Source organism: Phodopus roborovskii, unplaced genomic scaffold (assembly GCF_943737965.1).
Source record: "Phodopus roborovskii unplaced genomic scaffold, PHOROB, whole genome shotgun sequence".
Classification (NCBI taxonomy): domain Eukaryota; kingdom Metazoa; phylum Chordata; class Mammalia; order Rodentia; family Cricetidae; genus Phodopus; species Phodopus roborovskii.
In genome coordinates this window covers 1,703,014-1,723,453 of record NW_026126448.1, presented here as the reverse complement: position 1 = coordinate 1,723,453, position 20,440 = coordinate 1,703,014, and the positions used below count along the sequence as shown (strand labels likewise).

At 40.6% G+C, this 20,440-nt stretch overlaps 1 protein-coding gene across 1 annotated transcript; it reads left to right on the top strand.

Moving 5' to 3' along the window:
• The first annotated feature begins 10,727 nt into the window (after positions 1-10,727).
• On the top strand, positions 10,728-11,228 carry LOC127225138 (eukaryotic translation initiation factor 1). The gene has a single exon (XM_051188425.1). The coding sequence runs from the start codon at positions 10,759-10,761 to the stop codon at positions 11,098-11,100; it is 342 nt and encodes a 113-aa protein (XP_051044382.1). The 5' UTR covers positions 10,728-10,758; the 3' UTR covers positions 11,101-11,228.
• The last annotated feature ends 9,212 nt before the right edge of the window (positions 11,229-20,440 follow it).

Genomic DNA, 20,440 nt, shown 5'->3' with positions numbered 1-20,440 from the left:
ATACTTATATTTGTATTGCAGTACCTACACACACTTGTTGAATTGAACATTTTGGCAACCATACGCTTGCTTATCATTATAACTAAGTAATTCAGGTATTCTGACAAGACCAATAGGGAAATATAGGGTCTAATTATTGCCAAGTTCATAAATAAATCACAGACACAACTAGAATGCCAATTTTTTGTTCTTTGCTTTGAACTATAGATTACTGAAAAAATTACAAATCTCTAGCTGCTCTGTGAAAATACTCAAGAGACCCTCTCTGTAACACTTTCAAGAACAGTCCCATGACTGTAGTTAAGGTTTTATGTTTAGACTTCTGATCTACACGGTCCAGGAACTCCATCCATTTACTTCATCCTAACAGGTGAAAATTACTTGCAGTAAAAGTCTTCTGTCCTACCTACTGAGAAATACAATTGCCTCATGGACCAATACTTATGTTTGTTCTCTTAGATGATAGAACTATATTATTCATCTCTTGTTACTAAGATAACATACCAGAAGTAGCTTAGTTATGAAGAAAAGAAGTTTAGGACTTAGTGTGTAGTTCAATATCAGACTGCCTGCCTAATATGCTCAAAGTCACCATATTTTCTCCCTATGTCTTGGAGAGGGAGTTATTTAGCTCACAATTTTGAGGTTCAAAGTTCAAGATCTCTGATGAGGGTGGGAAATGGTGTTACTTCATGGCAGAAAATTATATAAAAGAACAGGCTGTCATATCTCCAACCAGGAATGGGGCTAGGCTCAGGGATTTATAAGAGCCCTCTCAGGAAAACTACTTCCTTTAATCCTAATAATTTTTCACTAGGCCCAACCTCCTTTTAAAATTAATATATAGGGGTCAGCAGAGCAGAAAATGCATGGTCTGCATGCATACAAACATAGACCAGAGAAGGACACTAGGAGTCCTCTCCATCCTGAGAGATAACTAAATCCTGATCAGAGCAAAAACTTACTAAACAATTTAAAGAAGAAACTAATATTGAATAAAAAGGCAGTTTAGTGAGTAAATAAAGTCAAAGCAAGACACATAACCTGAGAGATAAGTCTGTCTAAACTAAGTAGACCTACTGGTCCATCGTAAAAACCTGTATATAGTGGGAAAGAACCTCTACAAGTCATCCTTTGGCCTTCACATGTGCACCACAGCACTCATGTGTCACCCTCCCATACACATACACACACATGCACCACGAGTTAAAAAAAAATCTTGTCAGGCATGCCTTTAATCATAGCACTCACAAGGCAAAGACAGGTGGATCTCTTGTGAGTTCCAGGCCAGCCTGGTCTACAGAGTGAGTTCCAGGATATCCAGGGCTATACAGAGAAACCCTGTCTCAAAAAAAAACAAAGAAAAAAAGTCTTATAAAAAATTCATCACATCCATGAATTGATCCTTATCGTGTCTTCTAATTTGTAATTTTAGCATACAATCCTGAAATATAAGTACCTAGAACTTGTTGACCTGTAAATTATCTATAGTCAAGAAAATATCTTCAAAGTTTAAATTTTTATGAATTTTACTAAGATCATAACAACAACAACAACAAAGCTCAGGGAAGGGGTATGTGTGAATAGCTAAGGGTTAGAAGACTTGCCTAACATGCTTCAGGCCCTGGGTTAGAGCCTCATTACCACCGGAATAAAAAGCTCCTAAACTGTCTTTTCAGCTAGATGACAATATAAAGGACTATTTGACTTTGGCTCTTGCATTCCTGAAATTAAACAAGATAAAATATGTAAAACCTCTTCGTCTCAAACTTGAGTTTCTCATCTTCCCCAGTTTGAATCTGATGTAACCTTAGACTCACATTAGCATATGTGTATACTTGTTACCCATGGGTTCATCTTAGTATCTTAGTCTGTCCAGAAGATTCTGTTTGGAATTTAAAAAAACAAAAACAAAACCTACCCCCACACCTATTAGCTTATTTGAAGCATTGGGAAGTCTTTTTTTTTTTTTCCAAAATCACATTTTTTTTTCTCTCTCTCTCTCAGGTTGCCTTCTAGACAGCTCAACAGGTAAAGGTACCTGATGCTAGCCTCTGACTACATGAGTTTAATCCCAGAACCCATACAACAGAAGGAGAGAACTGCAAATTACTCTCTGACTTCTATACTCACCCACTCACTGTGGTAACCCCCATTACCACACACACACACACACAACCACTGGGGAAAAGACAATCTTGGTATTAAAGACATTAGCATTCTCAGATGTATCAAGGACACATATATACATAACAGGAAATGATTCTGTGAAGCTAATCTAGGATCATATCATAAGAGCTGTAATAAAAATAATTTTCATCAGTGGGGCTTAAGAAACAACTCAGCAGCTAGGAACACATGTTTTTCTTCCAGAGGACCTGAGTCTGATTCCCAGCACTCACATGGTGGTTCATAATCATCCATAATTCCAGTTCCAAGAGGTCCAATGCCCTTTCCTGATCTCTGAGGGCACCAAGTACACATCTGTTACACATAAATACATACAGGCAAGCACTCATACATAAAATAAGATTAATAAATCTTTTAAAAATAAGTTTTGGCTTTTTAAAACAAGTATCACTATTTAGACTATGCTGGCCCCAAACTCACAGAGAGGTACTTGCCTTTGCCTCCTGAGTGAAGGTATTATAGGTATGTACTACCATACACAGCCTATAAAATACAATTTTTGTTTTAAAAAAAATCCTTTAGGGACTGAGGAGATGGCTCGGTAGTTAAGAGGGCATGCATGCTGCTCTTCTAAAGGACCTGAATTCATTTCCCAACACCCACATCTGCTAGCTTACAATGGCCTGTGTATAACCACCATACACAGCGGGTAGACCACCGCTCCAGGGGAGTCTAACTCCACAGGTGCCTGCATTCTTGTGAACGTACACATACTCTTCTATACAAACATACATAATTAAAAATAATTTGTAAAAAAATTTTAGCCGGGCCATAATGGTACATGCCTTTAATCCCAGCACTCAGGAGGCAGAGGCAGGTGGATCTCTGAATTGGGGGCCAGTCCGGTGCCCAGAGAGAATGCCAGGACAGCTAGGACTACGCAGAAGAGAAACTCTGTCTTAAATATAACAACAAAAAAGAGCCTTTCTTATCGTAAATTTATAGGACCATTGTGGAAAATCTATAGGCCTAAGAAAAAAAGCTGTTTGTACAGCAAATTTACAGGTGCCTGGGAGTCATAGTGTGGGTCTTTAATCCCAGCACTCAGGAGGCAGAGGCAGATGAGTTCCTATGAGTTTAAAACCAACCAGATGTACATAGAGAGTCCAGGCCAGCCAAGAATACATAGTAAGACCCTGGCTCAAAAACAAAACAACAATGTACAGGTGGTCATTAAACTTCAATTTGAATGTTTGTATATTTAACAGAGATCATAATTTTTCCTAAATCTACCTGTTCTAGATGACAGAAGTTCTTCCTACATTCTGTTGGTCTCTCTAACTTCCTTCCTCCCTTCCTTCCTTCCTTTCTTTATTTTAATGAAACAAGAGTATTGTGTAGCCCAAGCTGATCTTCAATTTATTAGCTAAGAAAGACCTTGAACTTCTAATTCTGCCTCAACCTCCAGATTGTTGGAATTATCCCATTTCATTCAGTTCTGAGGAATCAAATCTAGGGCTTCTTTATGCTGGCAAGCTCTAGACTATTTTTCCAACACAGAAACCTTCCTTTTAGTTTATTTGCTAGTAATTCTGGCTTCAAGGATAGCATCACTCTTCTTTTTCCTCGCATGTGAAAAGGGAGAATGGATTAGATAAACTAAGGCAGGAAGATGCTCCAAAATCCTAAAAATCTGATATGAACTCTTCTTTTAAGTCAGCTGTTTTCTCCTTTGTCCTTTAAAACAAAACTGAGATCCAATTTCATTCCACCAATCTCCCTGCAACCAATTCTAATGTGTTAGGACAATCTGTTCTCTGATTCATCTTTGTGTCCTTATAAAATGCCATGCCCTCTATCCAGAAATAAATCCTTGCATATATGGTCAAATGATCTCAACAAGGATGCTAAGGTATACAACAAGAGTCAGTTTTTTAAGTAAATAATGCTAGAGAAACTGGATCCCCACATGCAAAGAATGAAGTTAGACCTTGACCTTATACCATATACAAAAGCCAACTCAAAATGGATCCATGACCTAAAACTATAAAAATCTTAGAAGGAAACATAGGGAAGGAATTTTGTGGCATTAGTTTGGGCAGGAATTTCTTGACTATGAAACCAAAGGGACAAGCAACAACTAAGAGAAATTGAACTACAAGAAAATTGTAAAATTTTGTTCCTTTTTTGTATTGTTGTTTTGTTTTTTGAGACAGGGTTTCTCTGTGTAGCCTTGGCTGTCCTCTATAAACCAGGCTGGTCTCAAACTCACAGAGGTCTGCATGCCTCTGCCTTTGAGCGCTGGGATCAAAGGTGCACCACCTGCCTACTCCTTTTTCCCTTGATCACAGTGAATCTATTTTTTTTTTCTTCTTATTTTTAAGCATAAGCACATACAGGTGGAGGTCAAAGGACAATTCTGGGGAGTCAGTTCTTCTCTTTTACTGTGTGGATTGTGGGGATGAAACTCAAGTTGTCAGGCTTTGTAGTAATCACGTTTACCTGATGAGCCTTCTCCCTGACCTATAAACCTTACTTTCGCAAAGACATTGTCAACAGAGTGCAAAGGTAACACAGAGAAAGAAAGAAAATATTTACAAATGACATATCTGGTGAGGAACAAATTACTGCAACATACAGAAGATCCTAAAACTCAAGAACAAGGAAATAATGTCATTCAAACCACACTGGGATTTGAACAGTTTCTCCAAAGAAAATATTCAAGTGGCCAGTAAGCACATGAAAACACACACTGAAAAACAAATCACTAGGGGATTGCAAGTCAAAATTACATGGAGATACTATTTCATTGTTTAGGCTAGTGTTAAAAAAACAAAAATAAGATCAGTAGTCATGATACCACAGTTGTACACAAATGTAAACAATGAGTTATATACCTAAGTCTTGTGCTCTTAATTCTGTAATTTAAAAATGGCAAGTAATCTGGTTTAACATGAGGTAAAGAAGAAAGAAAAAGGTTAGCAGATGTGATGATTGAATCTTGACCACCAACTTGATGGGATTTAGAATTTCCTGAGAGAAAACCTCTATGTCACTGAAGGGCTTCTAAAGAGATGTGATGGCAGTGGAGAGACCCATTTGAATGTGAGCACCACCACTCTGTGGTCTAGGGTCCACGCAGAAGGCAAAGGAGTACCAGCATTGACGTGTTTCTGCTTCCTGACTAAGAACACAACATTGCTCATCACCTCACACTCCTGCCAGAATGCCTCCCTGCTATAATGCATAATACTATGAGCTAAAGCAGATATGAACTGAAATAAACCCTTCCACATTTATTTTTATTTTGTGTACATTGGTGTTTGGCCTGCATGTATGTCTGTGAAGGTGCCAGATTCCCTGGAATTAGGAGCTATAGACTCGTGAGCTGCTGTGTGGGTGCTGGGAATTGAACCTGGGTTCTATGGAAGAGTAGTCAGTCCTCTTAACCGCTAAGCCACTTCTCTAGCCCCCAAACCCTTCCTCTCTTAAGTCACTTTCATTGGGTATTTTGTCACAGCAATGAAGAAATTAGCTAACATAATAAACTGCCAAATGAAGTTGGGAAGGTAGAGTGGCAATGAGTTGTGAAAAAACATATTAACAATAGCCTGGCAGTGGTTGCACACCTTTAATCCCAGCACTCAGGAGGCAGAAGCAGGTGGATCTCTGTGAGTTCCAGGCCAGCTTGGTCTACAGAGCAATTTCCAGGACAGGCTCCAAAACAACACAGAGAAACTGTCTGGGAAAAAAAAAAAAAAGGACTAGGCTTGACCCTGCAGGTAATGTTGTGAAACATCCCAAGATTAAGTAGGAGAAGTATGTGTTTACATTTCTGGTTTGGAAAGTAAATTCTAGGTGACAGTGCAAAGTCAGTTGTGGGAAGAAGATGGAGAATAGGTTTCTCTGACCCAGATAGGATCTCTCAGGTGCTGCAGCTGCTTGACCAAAAACATACTAACTTTATATTCTTCTTTCAAAATCATGAATTCAGTCATTACAAATGAAAACACTTAGTGAGAGATTTCATATCATAATTTCTTTTCTGGTTTTTAGAAATAGTGTTTTCCTGTGTAGCCCTGGATGTCCTGGAACTCACTCTGTAGACCAGAATAGCCTCATCTTTATAGAGATACCACCTGCCTCTGCCTCCTGAGTGCTGGGGTTAAAGACGTCCACCACCACTGCCTGGCTTATAAAAGCTTTTGAAAAAGAAACGTCATTAAGCTGACCACAATCCTATTAGTATTTTAGGAGTTTCGTTTTTTGTTGTTGTTGTTGTTTGTCCGTTTTTTCCTTTGTCAGTCTTACTTCATCTTCTAGATGAGTCAAGGAAGCTGGCCTGTAATGTTTGGAGAGTAACATTAAGTCAGATCTGGCGAGTCATAGCCAAAGTAATCACTAAGTATGTTTTGGCAAGACCAAGGCAGAATCCAAATAAAAGCCAAGTCAGAAACATGTCAAAAACAAGGAAGCAAGTGAAAGTGGGGTGAGATGATTGCTAATCAGAGGCTAGTCTGGGCTAAATAGTGAGTTCCAGACACCGGGACAGCAAGACCCTGTCCCAGTAAAACCAAACAAATGGGAATCGAAGAACGAGAGAATAAAGGACGGTTGTATTAAAATGTGCCACAGTCTGAATATCTGTGTCCCTGCAAAATTCCTGTGTTGGAACTTAATACCCAATGAGTTATTTATTAAGAGGCGATTAAACCATGAATTATAGATGGAATTATGTCTTTATAGAAAGAAATTAAAGGACACTGTCCTAGTCTTTCTTTCATATGAAGATTCAGCAAGTTAGGCTGTGGTGGTGCACCCTTTAATCCCAGCACTTGGGAGGCAGAGGCAGGTGGATCTCCCAAGTCTGAGGCCAGCCTGGTCTATAGAGTGAGTTCCAGAACAGTTACAAAGAGAAACCCTGTCTCAAAAACAAACAAACAAAGATTGAACAGAGTGCTTTGAAGCAGAAAGCTACCCTTCAGCACACAATAGGTCTGCAGCTGGCTCTCTAAGGGATTGCTGAAGGGGTGACAGCTCTGGCAAATGGGGCTGCAGCTTTGTCTTTGGTTTCATAATCATAATCCTTTCCACAGTCTTCATCTGCCGAAACAATCCCCAGGGGTACTCCATATACCCCCAATTTTAAGATGGTTTTTTTTTCCCCTCCAAAATCTGGGTTTCTCTGTATAGTTTTGAAGCCTATCCTGGAACTTGCTTTGTAGACCAGGCTGGCCTTTAACTCAGAGATCCCCCTGCCTCTGCCTCCCAAGTGCTGAACCTTAAATGTCTTTCTGGGTCTCTCATCCACGAATGGCTGCCTACTTGTTTGTCCTAAGCCCCTACTCCATGCTCATTCTCTCTTCTGTTCATATTCTCCCTAGCCTCTCTTCTCCCTCCTCTCTTCCCCAAATGTCTTCTCTTCTCCATAAATGTACCCTTCTGATTCTGTCTGTTTCTAAGTCCCTCTTTTCATACCAGACTTTTCTGTCCTTCCTCCCTGACACTCTTCCTCCCAACCCCTACCTCACTCAGTCCTTTCTTTGACTTCAGGCTCATTCTGTCTTCCTTTTGTTCCTAAACTTCTGTCTAATAAACTGATCTGTTCTAACCAAACGATACACACACCAATCACAATTTTACAGGGGTTTCTCCTTGCCTGCCACTCACCACAAGCAACTATTTTGCATCCCAATGAATGATCTCAGTAGAGTATTGTTGCCTCTCTAAACTCATCCAGGACTTTCTCTGGGTGTTTATTATCTCACGTGCCAAGAAAAGGACACTTTTATGCCCATATTTTTTTCTCTACCCAAATCCTGATACAGAACACAACTTAAACCTACTATAGTTACAACAGGATAAAATATTTGAAATCTGAGTCTGTCCTCAAAAATCTAGGACATAATGTTGCTATAAATTCCACCGCTCCAGGATCCAGCTCTTAAGCAGAATCACAGGAAGAAACCCGAACATTGATTGAGTTGCTGGGAAGTTTAGATTTTATGTATTGCTCAATCCAAAGAGAGGACTCCTCTGCCCCTCATCTTGCCCTCTCTAAATGTGAGAATTTTAACATTGAAATTACTATCTATAAATCATTTGTGTGTTGGCTTCAACAATTACAGACGCTAATAACACAGACTAAAAAAGCACATATACATACATAGAGGAATTCTTTACTGAGACTTGGTGACACTCAAAAACCCCTGAGCAAGATTGATCCCAACTCTGAAGTGAGAGTACACAGCTTGCTACTCATTAACTGATCTGTAAATCTGAATAGCAATTTCCAATGGTGATTTACTTGGCTTGTTTTAAACTTTTGGTTCATTTTCCCATAAAAAAAAAAAAAAGAATAGGAAGCTCTTAACCAGACTTTTCCATCTTATATTGCCCTTGTATTACCCAATTTCTGCTAATTCTCTTCTGTCCCAGGCTATACCTTGAGCTATAAATGGGTGAGTAGGTAGGTAGGTAGGTAGATAGATAAATAGGTAGATAGATAGATAGATAGATATGATAGGTAGATACAAATATATAGATATGTTTATACACATATCTAAAGTTACATTTACTTAACGCTTACTATACTTGTACCTTTTTAATTTTTAAAAATTATTTATTTAGGGTTTTCGAGACAAGGCTTCTCTGTGTCCTAGTTGTCCTGGAACTCACTCTGTAGACCAGGCTGACCTTGAACTCACAGAGGTCCATCTGCCTTTGGCTCCCAAGTGCTGGAATAAAAGGCATGTGCCACCACTACCCAGCCATACTTGAATCATTTTCTTTTCTTTCTTTTTTTTTTTTTTTTTTTTTTTTTTTTTTTTTTTTTTTGTACTTATAATCTTAATCAGACGTTTCAGGATTTCTCTGTGTAGCCCTGGCTGCTCTGGAACTCCTTAGTAGACAAGGCTGGCCTCAAACTCAGAAAACTGCCTGCCTCTGCCTCCCAAGCACTGGGATTAAAGGCTTGTGCCACCACCACCCACCCAGGCCTTTTTTATTCTTTATTGTTTTTTTTTTTTTTTTTTTTTTTTTTTGAAGTGACATTTCTCTTGTGGATTAATATGGTGCTACCTAGATCTAGACATCTTTTAATCTTTTTGTCACGCATTTATACCCATTTTTGTCCTTTCCTAGAGGGAAAGAAATGTTTTAAACTTTTGTTTCCAAAGAGAAAACTAATGGTTGGAGGATCCAAATTTAAAATGGGCTCCCTTAGAAGAACATTGACATCCTGAGACATCTTGTATAATACAATAAACATTCATTCTACCCCAATCCCTTGCTGACTACAGCAGTTGAAAGAGTCCTCCAGAGAAAGAAGTAATTTCTTAGTATCTTGTGCTCAGTCTTCTGTAGTCTGCATGAATTGTAGACTCCATGCACTCCTCTCCTGGAAGTGACTTTGATCTGATTTTGCACCCAAGTTGGGATATCTAGTTTCTGTGCCCAACTCCAGATCATGAACAGCCACTAACAGAAGTGCAGCTGGAGAGGGAGACAGAGAAACTCAGTGGAGAGAGCATCAGTTCTGGAGATAAGCAGTAGGTTTGAATACTGGTGCTGCTGCTTCCTAGCTGTTGGACTTTGAATAAGCATCTTATTCTTTTTGCTTCCATCTCTATAGCTGTTGTGGTTTGACTAGGAATGCTCCCCTGTACTCTCGCCCATATTTAAATGCTTAGCCATTGGAGAGTGGATGCTACTTGACAGGGATTAGGAGGTGTGGCTTTGTTGGAGTAGGTGTGGCCTTGTTGCAGGAAGTGTGTCACTGGGAATGGACTTTGGGTTTTTAGAAGCCCTAGTCAGGGCCAGTGGCTCTCTCTCTCCTTGCTGCCTGTCTATCTGGATGTAGAACTCTCATCCCCTCCGGCATCGTGTCTGCCTGTTTGCTGCCATGATGATGATGAACTAAATCTCTGAAACTGTAATCTGGCCCCAGTTAAATGTTTTCCTTTGGAAGAGTTGCCGTGGTCATGGTGTCTCTTCACAGCACTAGAACACAGACCAAGACATCTGTAAAATGGACATAGTAACAGTACCTCCTTCACATAGCTGTCATAAAGATGAAATAGATTAACATATATAAGGTACCCAAAATTGTAAGTACTGAGTGTGTATTGAGTGGAGAAGGCACTTTGAGTGTAATGACGAAAGGTAGCAAAGAAGAAAACAAGGAAAAGAGCAATGAAAACAAGCTAGGTTGTAGCTAGTGGTAGAACACTTGTCTAGGTTATAAAGGACACGCAGTTCAAGCCTCAGTGTAAAAAAGATAGGATCCAGAAGTTGGGTGTAATGGCGCACACCTTTAATCCCAACACTTGGAAGCCAGAGTCAGATCTCTGTGAGTTGGGGGCCAGCCTGATCTACATATCCAGGACTACATAGAGAGAACATGTCTCAAATTAATAATTAATAAATGGATACATAAACAAGTAAAATGTGGATAATAATCCATACCTCCCAAATTATTTTCTTTTTTCCATGTTTCAAGACATGATTTCTCGCCCAGTCACTGAGCCGCCGCCGAGGACTCAGCTGCCTCCCCCTCGAGCCCCCTCGCTTCCCGACGCTCCGTCCTCCCTGCCCGCCATTTCCACCGAGGAAAAGGAATCGTATCGTATGTCCGCTATCCAGAACCTCCACTCTTTCGACCCCTTTGCTGATGCAAGTAAGGGTGATGACCTGCTTCCTGCTGGCACTGAGGATTATATCCATATAAGAATTCAACAGAGAAATGGCAGGAAGACCCTTACCACTGTCCAAGGGATCGCTGATGATTACGATAAAAAGAAACTAGTGAAGGCGTTTAAGAAGAAATTTGCCTGCAATGGTACTGTAATTGAGCATCCAGAATATGGAGAAGTAATTCAGCTACAGGGTGACCAGCGCAAGAACATATGCCAGTTCCTGATAGAGACTGGACTGGCTAAGGACGATCAGCTGAAGGTTCATGGGTTTTAAGTGCTTGTGACTCTCTGAAGCTTAAGTGAGGATTTCCTTGCAATGAGTAGAATTTCCCTCCTGTCCCTTGTCACAAGTTTAAAAACCTCACAGCTTGTATAATGTAACCATTTGGGGTCCGCTTTTAACTTGGACTAGTGTAACTCCTTCATGCAATAAACTGAAACGAGCCAAAAAAAATAAAAAAATAAAAAAAAAAATAAAAGACATGATTTCTTTGTGTTGCTCGGCTGTCCTGTAACTCATTATGTAGATTAGGCTGGTCTCAAACTCACTGCCTGCCTCTGCCTCCTGAGTGCTGGGATTAAACACAAGAGCCACTGCCTCCCAAATACCTCCCAAATTCTTATGAAAATAAGAGGAATCGGGCTGAGGAGATTCAGTAAAGGGCCAGCTATACAAGCTATACAAGCAAACCACCAGGGTTTAATCACCACAACCTGTCGGAAAAAAACAGAAGTGGTGGATGCTTAGAATCCCAGCATTGGGGGGACTGAAAGAGGACAATTCTTGAGGTTCACTGACTAGCCAGCCTAGCCTAATCTGCAAGTTCCAGGTTAACCAATAAGAGACCTTTCTCAAAGACAAGGTGGATAGTTCATGAAGAGTGAACCCAGGGTTGACTCTGGCCTTCATACACATGTGCACATACTAACATGTAGTCACACAAACAATAAAAGGAATAACAAGTGCCCATTATAGGCATACACCTTTAATCCCAGCACTCAGGAGGCAGAGGCAAGTGCAGGTCGTGAATTTGAGGACCTGGTCTATGCAGCTGAATTCCAGGCTATTCATGGCTTTACAGAGTAGAGAGAGAGAGAGAGAGAGAGGGAGAAAGAGAGAGAGAGAGAGAGAGAGAGCCTAGAATGTAAAAAGTACTCAAAAGAACCTTGCCCTTTCCTTTTTCTTTTTTCTTATTTTCCATTGATACAGGATCTTGCGTTATTACTACATCATCCAGGCTGGTCTCTAACTTGGGAATTCAGATATATCCCCACCTCAAACACCTGAGTACTTATGACTATCAGTCCCCGCCTGAGTAACACAGTGCTTCCCCGACCTGATAAGCCCTCCTGTGTTTTGCTTCTGCCTGCATGTGTCAGGAGACTCAAAGGCACCCACCCTTCTGAAGCCTCCCTTGTTTTTTTCAGACAGAATGAGTCACTACCTCTTGGATTCTGCAGCACTTACCAGCTGCCACCTCACTTGATTGTAGTGTTATCATTTCTTATTTACAAGTCTTCGTCACCTGGTGATCCTCCTCTATGACTAAAGCCATAAGCTTACAGCATCTAGCGCAGCACTTGGCCCTCAACAAATATTCTGATAAATGAAGAGATGGTAAATCCCTTAAAACTACCTAGTTCTAGGCATTGTTTCAAATGTTTTACAAATGTTAGCTTGTTCAGTCCTCATAAAAATCCTTTGAGTTCCTGTCTTTTCTATCCTACAGATGAGGAAAAAGACAAGTGATATCATATAGTTTGCCTGAGGCCACTCAGGTGCTATCTGGTCAAAGCCAGGATTCAACCTAAGAAGTTGGTGTCAGAGTCCAGGCTCTGCAAGCACTCACTACTACAAGGCCTCCCAGTGAACAAGAGAGTAATCCCAAACAAATTTGGCCCATCTCAAAAACCTTTAATTTTTATTTTTATTTATGTATATGTATCTAAGTGAATGTATACTAAGTGTAAGTGCATAAGGCCACGGACAGTCACTGGAGCTGGTGTTACAGGCAGTTGTGAACCAACCAGTGTGGGTACTGGGAACAAAACTGAGCCCTCTGGAAGATCAGTACAGTCTCTTGAACACCAAGCAAGCCATCTCTTCAGCCATCTTCCCAAAAGTGTTACGATGGGCACCTTCTCTTCTTCCTTCCTTCCTTCCTTCCTTCCTTCCTTCCTTCCTTCTTTCCTTCCATTTTATTTTTCATTTTTTTGTTAAGACAAAGTCTCAGTTTGTAACCCTAGTTGGCCTAGACCTCACTGTGTAGACCTCCTTGGTCTTGAAATCACAGAAATCTAACCTGCCTCTTCCTCCCACATTCTAAGATTAAAGGTGTGTCTCACCAGGCTCAGCTCTTTCTTCCATTCTTATTCCTTTCCTTTCTCCTTATTTTTGTTACATTTTATTTATTTGTGTGCATGGTCACTTTATGGACTGTGGTCCATAGAAAGGGGTGAATATAAAGGTCAGAGGAGGTTCTCTTGCAGAGGACCAGGGTTTGGTTCCCAACACCCACATGGCAACATATTCCTGTCTGTACCTCCAGTTCCAGGAGAACCAATGCTCTCTTCTGCTTCCAAGACACTCACTCATGTGGTGCAGTCACACACATACAGCTAAAGCACCTGTACACATAAAATAACATTTAAACAGGAAAAAAAAGAATCAGGATTTGTTGCCCTACAGGAAAAATATTTGAAGCAATACTGGTTTATGCAGAGTTCTCACTGTCTTCCTTTTGCCTTGGGCCATTTCTGGGGATTCGCGCCTCAACATCAAAATTGCCCTAAACATTAATATATTATAGCTCTTGGCCCAGGACTACCTTTCTTGACACCTATTTAGAGGCTACCAACCTGCCTTTCTAGTGGAATGAGACTGGTATGTCTGAGGAGCCAAAGAAAAGACAGTTTCCATCTTCAGTGACCTCCCAGTCTACTGAGACAGAGTTGACTTCCTTCTCACCACTCTCCAGTACTGGTCTCCTAGTAGTCCTTCTATCTTGTATCTTGAATATTAGTTGAAATTCTTGAAGGGAGAATTTTTATTCTCTTAAATCTACATCTTTATCCAATCATTTATATCAATAAAGACTCAGAAATATTTGTTTCATTTTTTTGAGATATAATCCAATGTACGATTATTTTGTTCATGCTGTTACAGCTTTGGTCATTGGACACAGTCCTTTGCCTTACCTTTCTGAGTCTCTTTTGACATGTTCTCAGTCAGACACCATGACTGTCTCCAGGTTCACTTTATATTTTCCCAGCTTTAACCGGGAATCCATCCAAGAAGCCCTGGTTGTTTTCATTGAAGATGAGTGATCAGAAACCAAATGTACCAGGTGTGTTAGCTTCACACCTTTAATCCCAGAACTTGGGAGGTAGAAGCAAAGGGATTTCTTGTACTTTCAAGTCCAGCCTAGCCTACGTACTAAGTTACCGGCCAGCCAAGGCTACATTAACCCTGTCTGAAAGAGAGAGAGAGAAAGAGAGAGAGAGAGAGAGAGGGAAGGCAGGAAGGGAGGAAGAAAGGATGGAAGGAAGAAAGGAAGGAAGGAAGGAGAGAAAGTACACTAAGTATGAACATTTCTACTGGGTATCACTGCTTCTATGTACATTTTTTTTCTATGCACTCTTAGGAAACAGACATAGAAAATATTTGTATATATTTTTGCTCATATATAAGAAACAGTATCTATCTATCTCTGTATCTGTATCTGTTTTTAAAACATAAATAAATAGGCCCAAGAGCCTGAAAACACTTGGCCCAGACCATAACTGTCAGTAACAGAGGGGCCCTCATCTTACAGGTTTACAACCACACTGAGCCTTAATGAGTTATTGTGGAACAAAGGAGAATAGAAAGAAGTTTCAAATTGATTGCATAAGAAAGTTAGAAAGGTAACTAGTGGCTAAAAACTTTCCATGCCTTCTTCTGTATCTGCAGAATGAAAGTATATGCACTGCTTGTTTGTACAGGGTATAATGACAGACAAAAAAAAGTACTACATAAAAAAAAAAAACATGAAGAGATGCTAATATTCTTCATGTTTCCTAACTTTATCCTACATGGTTTCATATGACTACTTTTCTGCAGCTCTAGACTTTTTGGCTGTTATTCGCTTTTTAATTATAAATTATTTATTTATTATTGTGTGTGGATGTGTGCGCATGATGTATGTGTGTGTGTGTGGCATATGCATATGCATGATTGTTGTGTGGGTGCATGTAGTTGCACTTGTACCACAGCAAGCGTGTGGAGATCAAAGGACAGCTTTTGGAGAGTCAGGTCCCTTCCTCTACTTTGTTGAGTCAGTCTCTCTGTGTTTATGTCATGCTGCATACTCCAAGCTAGCTGACCCACAAGCTTCTGAGTGATTCTCCTGCCTCTGCCTTCTGTTTCACAGTAGGGTATTGTAGCCATTTATAGTAGCCCCACTTTGTGGTGCCAGTCTGTTGTAACCTGTCTTTGTGGGGCTTCGATTGGATCCAGCCGGCTTGCCCAGTTGGTACCTAAGAGGGGGAGTGTGGATTGAGAAATGGCATGTACAGATGCTAAGGAAAAGACAAAGACACAGAATACAATCAGGATGCCCCAAGTTTATTCTTTAACTTTCTTAAATACCTCAACCAAAAAGGGGAATATGGCAAAAGGCTTCTTTATCAAGATATAAGGAAGAAACAGACCTTCTTCCTTAATTCTCCAAACCATTGGTAACCACACCTTAGGGATAAGAGTAACCACACCTCAAAGCAAGTCTCTTGCTATTTACTTAAGACACCCATGACCAAGACCAAACATCCTACAGTAGCCACGCCTTAGAACTTTAGGTCTTATGACTTTAACCTTGGAAGAGTAAGGATAGTTTTGAACTCTCTGACCTTAAGCCACGATGAAGGGACCCCAACAGTAGGTGTGCTAAGATTACAGGTTTGTGCCTCCACATCCAGTTTTTTGGGTGTGTGTTTAGGGATCATAGACAGGTCAAGCACTGAGCCATCTTGCCAGCTTCTGGCAATTTAGCCATGTTGATACAGAAAATTCTGGTCTGTTCATTTTGACGATTTTGTAATTCATCCTCTGTATTATTTCTAAACACCACCAAATTTCCTGTAAGGCATTTGTAGTAATTACATGTAGTAGTCAGTATCCTACAGAAAAAGGAAAGTTGATGGCTCTCTTCTCACCCTAGGGACATTATAACTGTCACAGTCACATGGGTACTCTGTCTTTTGAAGAACACAGTAAGAGGGTTTTGTTGCCTGGCCAACTGCCCTATGCAGTTCTTTGGGGATGAAATTTGCTTGTTGCGTAGCTGAATGAGTATGGTGAGCTACCACCTCTTTGTTTCCTTACTTCAGTCTTATATTTCATCACTAATCTGCTTGGTGATGGCTATCCTTTGGAATTATCTTTGGGACTGTTTGTAATCTTTTTTTTTTTCATTTTATTGTATTTTGTAATCTCCACTTACATTTGCCATTTGCAAAAACAAACAAAACGAGCTGCCTTTCAGATTGAGTCTGAATTGTCTGAATATAATTATTATTACATTTATTCATTTATTTTGTGTGTATGTGTTTGTGTGGGAGGTTTGTGGGTGTGTGTATCAGTGTGCATGCATGCCATGGTATTTGTGTGGAGATGGAGGATGATTTGCCAGAGTTGTGTGGGTCCCTGGGATTGAACTCAGGTCATCAGACTTGGTGGCAAGTGCCCTCACTTGTTGAACTAACTTGCCAGCCCTGCCTTGATGAATTTAGTTGTAATTCAACAAATAATTTGGTTGAAACAACAACTCTAGGATATACTATTGTGGTGATATTTTTGTTTATGATTTAATAAAGCTTGATTGGGAATCAGAATGAAAAGCTAGCCACAGCCATAGAAGCTGGGCAGAGGTGGCATACACCTTTAATCCCAGGACTCAGAAGACAGAGACAAATGGATCTCTGTGAGTTCAAGGCCATCCAGGGTTACATGAGAGTGAATTGGTCTAAAAGAAAAGGAGCTCACGCCTTTAACCCCAATTCTAGAGAGGTGTATAAGGAGCTCAGGGTCTCATGTGCCATTCAGTCTTGGGCAATTAGTCTCCAGCCATGCTGAGGAATAGGATCTCCCAGCCTTGATAGAACTCCAATATCTCTCTGACTCTGGGTTTTATTATTGCTGCTACATACTGTAGAAATTTAGGTGCTATAATTATACATTTCTACAATAACTGTCTTATACCTTGCCATTTTATTATTTATGCAAGAATTTAACACCTAGTTCTAACTAAAAATTAACCATTATCAAAGTTAAGAAATGTAAGTGCAAAAAGCTTCAAAATAGAAAATTAAATCGGGCATGGTGTCACATACTTTTAATCTTAACACTCTGGAGGCAGAAGCAGGCCAACCTCTGTAAGTTCCAGACTTGCCAGGTCTACAAGACTCTGTCTTGAGAGATAGGAGTTGAAGGGAAAGGAGAGGAAAGGAAGAGAAAGTCAGATTTCTTTCTTTCTTTCCTTCCTCCCTTCTTCCCTTCTTCCCTCCCTCCCTTCCTCTCTCTCTCTCTTTCTTTCTTTCTTCCTTTCTAGACAGTGTTTCTCTGTGTGGTCCTGGCTGTCCTGGAACTTTCTCTGTAGATCAGGCTGGCCTAGAACTCTCAGAGATCCTCCTGCCTCCAGAATGCTGGAACTAAAGGCATGCCCCCACCACCACCACCCAGCTTCAGATGTTGTCTTATTGGTTATTTGTCATGCTGCACTATAATTGCCTTTATTCCCACACTGGAGCTCTATGAAAATGGACACATGATATATATTAACAATCTTTCACACAGAAGATGCCCATTAGATGTTAAATGATGGATGGATGGTTGGATATATAGAGGTAGAGAAGTGTAGCATCACTTTACATTCTGATATCAGGGCTTCATAGGAGCTGGTGCGAAGGCTCAGCAGGTAAGACACTTGCTGTGAAATCCTGATGACCTAAAAGAAAACACTGGAAGCCACGTGTAAAGTGGAAGGAGAGAAATGAGAAATGATTCCAGAAAGTTGTCCTCTGAGGACATGCATGCATGCATGCATGTATGCACACCCACCTACACACACACACACACACACACACACACACACACAGTAATAATGAATAAAATGAAATATATTTTTGAAAAAGAAGTCTTCACATAGAACACAGAAACTGAATTGTTAGGTTATGGATGGGCATTCACTTTATTCTATCCTGCCACTCCTACTAGAAATGCAGGTGCTCTCACTGAAAAGGTAGATGACATACCAGCAGGCAGTGTCAATGGACTTAGTTTAGTTTTACAGCTGTGGTTTCAGTTCATTATCCTGGTTGTAGAGTGAAAATTAAGAAAATCTGGGCCGGGCAGTGGTGGTGCACACCTTTAATCCCAGCACTCCGGAGGCAGAGGCAGGCAGATCTCTCTGAGTTTGAAAGCAGCCTGGTCTACAAGAGCTAGTTCCAGGACAGCCTCCAAAGCCACTGAGAAACCCTGTCTTGAAATACCAAAAAGAGAAAAGAGAAAAAGAAAAAAAGAAAGAAAATCTGAATTCCAGCTGTCAGCACATGCCTTTAAAACCAGCACTTATGAGGCAAAGACAGGCAGATCTCTGTGAGTTCAAGGCTAGCCTGGTCTACAGAGCAAGTTCTGGGATATCCATGGCTACGCACAGAGAAACCCTATCTCAAAAAAAAAAAAAAAAAAAAAAGAAAAAGAAAAAGAAAAAGAAAAAAAAAAAGAAAGAAAGAAAGAAAAGAAAGAAAAGAAAATCTGAATTCCCTTCCTTATATGACCTTGAACACATCATATCTCAGGTCTGAGCATTTATTGTTAACGGTGTGGCAATAGCTCTAGCTTGGAAGGATTTGTTCTCTAAACTTATAAACTTATATGGAATGGTCTTTTTGTTAGTCTGCTTTATTGCTGTGATAAACACCATGACCAAAAGCAACTTGGGGAGGAAAGGGTTTATTTTATTTACAGCTCTTAGGTCAGTGTCCTTCTCTGAGGGAAGTCAGGGCAGGAACTCACAGCTGGAACCTGCAAATAGAAATTGAAGCAGAAGCCTTGGAGGAATGTGGCTCACTCACTGGCTTGCCCCCCCTGACTTGTTCAGCTTGCTTTCTTCTACACTCTGGGACCACCTACCCAGGAGTGACATTGCCCACAGTGGACTGGGGCCTTTCACATCGATCAACAACCCTGAAAATGCCCCACAGGCTTACCTACAGAGTAATCTGATGGGAGCATTTTCTCAATTGAGATTCCATCTTCTCAGATGGAGCTAGCTGTATCAAGTTGACCAAAACCTAATCAACACAGTCCTCAACCACAGAAACATAAAAAAACCATAATTATCCTAGAGTCAATTCTGTAATATCAAAGAAAAAAAAAAGCCTAGAATTTAGGGTGGTTATTTTAGTCCACTCTCCCTCAATAGCTTGAAGCATGGTTATAGGCTCCAAGCTGTGCTGTTGGGGAGTGTCTCTCATATATTAGGCAAGTGTTCTATCATCGAACTCTACTTTGGTCACCATAGGCTTTAAATTTTTTAATGGAGGGGCATTCGTGTGTGTGGGGTCAAGGACAACTTTGTGGGGTTTATTCTGTCCTTTCACCTTTGTGTGGAGTTCAATTCAAAGCACCAAGCAGGTTGTACATTGCATACCTATAATATTAGAACCCTGGAGAGGCAGAGACCAGAGGGTCTTTGGAGCTTGCTTGCTAACCAGTTTAACCTATCAGTGAGTTTCAGGGTCTGAGAGACCCTGTCTAAAAAATAATAGTAAGGTAGAGAACAATAGAGAAGTTACCTTATAACAACCCCTGGCCTCCACAGGCATGCATGCCCCACACACATACACAAACAGAGAGAGAGAGAGAGAGAGAGAGAGAGAGAGAGAGAGAGAGAGAGAGAGAGAGAGAGAGAGAGAGAGAGAAGAGAGAGAGAAAGAGAGAGAGAAAGAGAGAGGAAGAGAGAGAGAGAGAGAAAGACATCCATGCTAACCAACTATGGGGTCTGGTGATCTGGCTCAGTGGGTACAAGTGCTTGCTCTCAAACCTGATGTCTTGAATTAAATCCCTGGAACCCCCACGATAGAAAAGAGAATCAAACCCTGCTAGTTACCCTCTGATCTCCACAAATCTGCTTCTGCACACAGGGGCGTGAAGCAAGAGAGATTTAAAAGAATGAGAAACAAAAGAAGCTATCCTAAGGGATTGGTCCCCCTCCCCCATATTATGACAGTGCCAAAGACTGAATCCATTTAAATGTAGAACTAAGCTTTAATGACTAACAGAATTTTAATTGCAAAACAAAACACAAATACCATGAATCTTGGCAGAGTTTTTAAAAAGTGAGTAACAGGAGTCAGGAGGTGAGAAGGTGGGAGAATGGTAACAGAGTGAGTCACCTCAGCATGATAGACAACAACCCGTCAATATTGTCTAACACAGCTCTGTAACAAGAAGGGACAGCTTTGAAGATTTCCATCACCTTGTCCTGTTTCAGTTGGTTCACTTCTGGTTTTTTCCAGACAGGGCCATGCTGTGCAGCCTCCTGCCTCCACCTCCTTAATACGGCGACAACCAA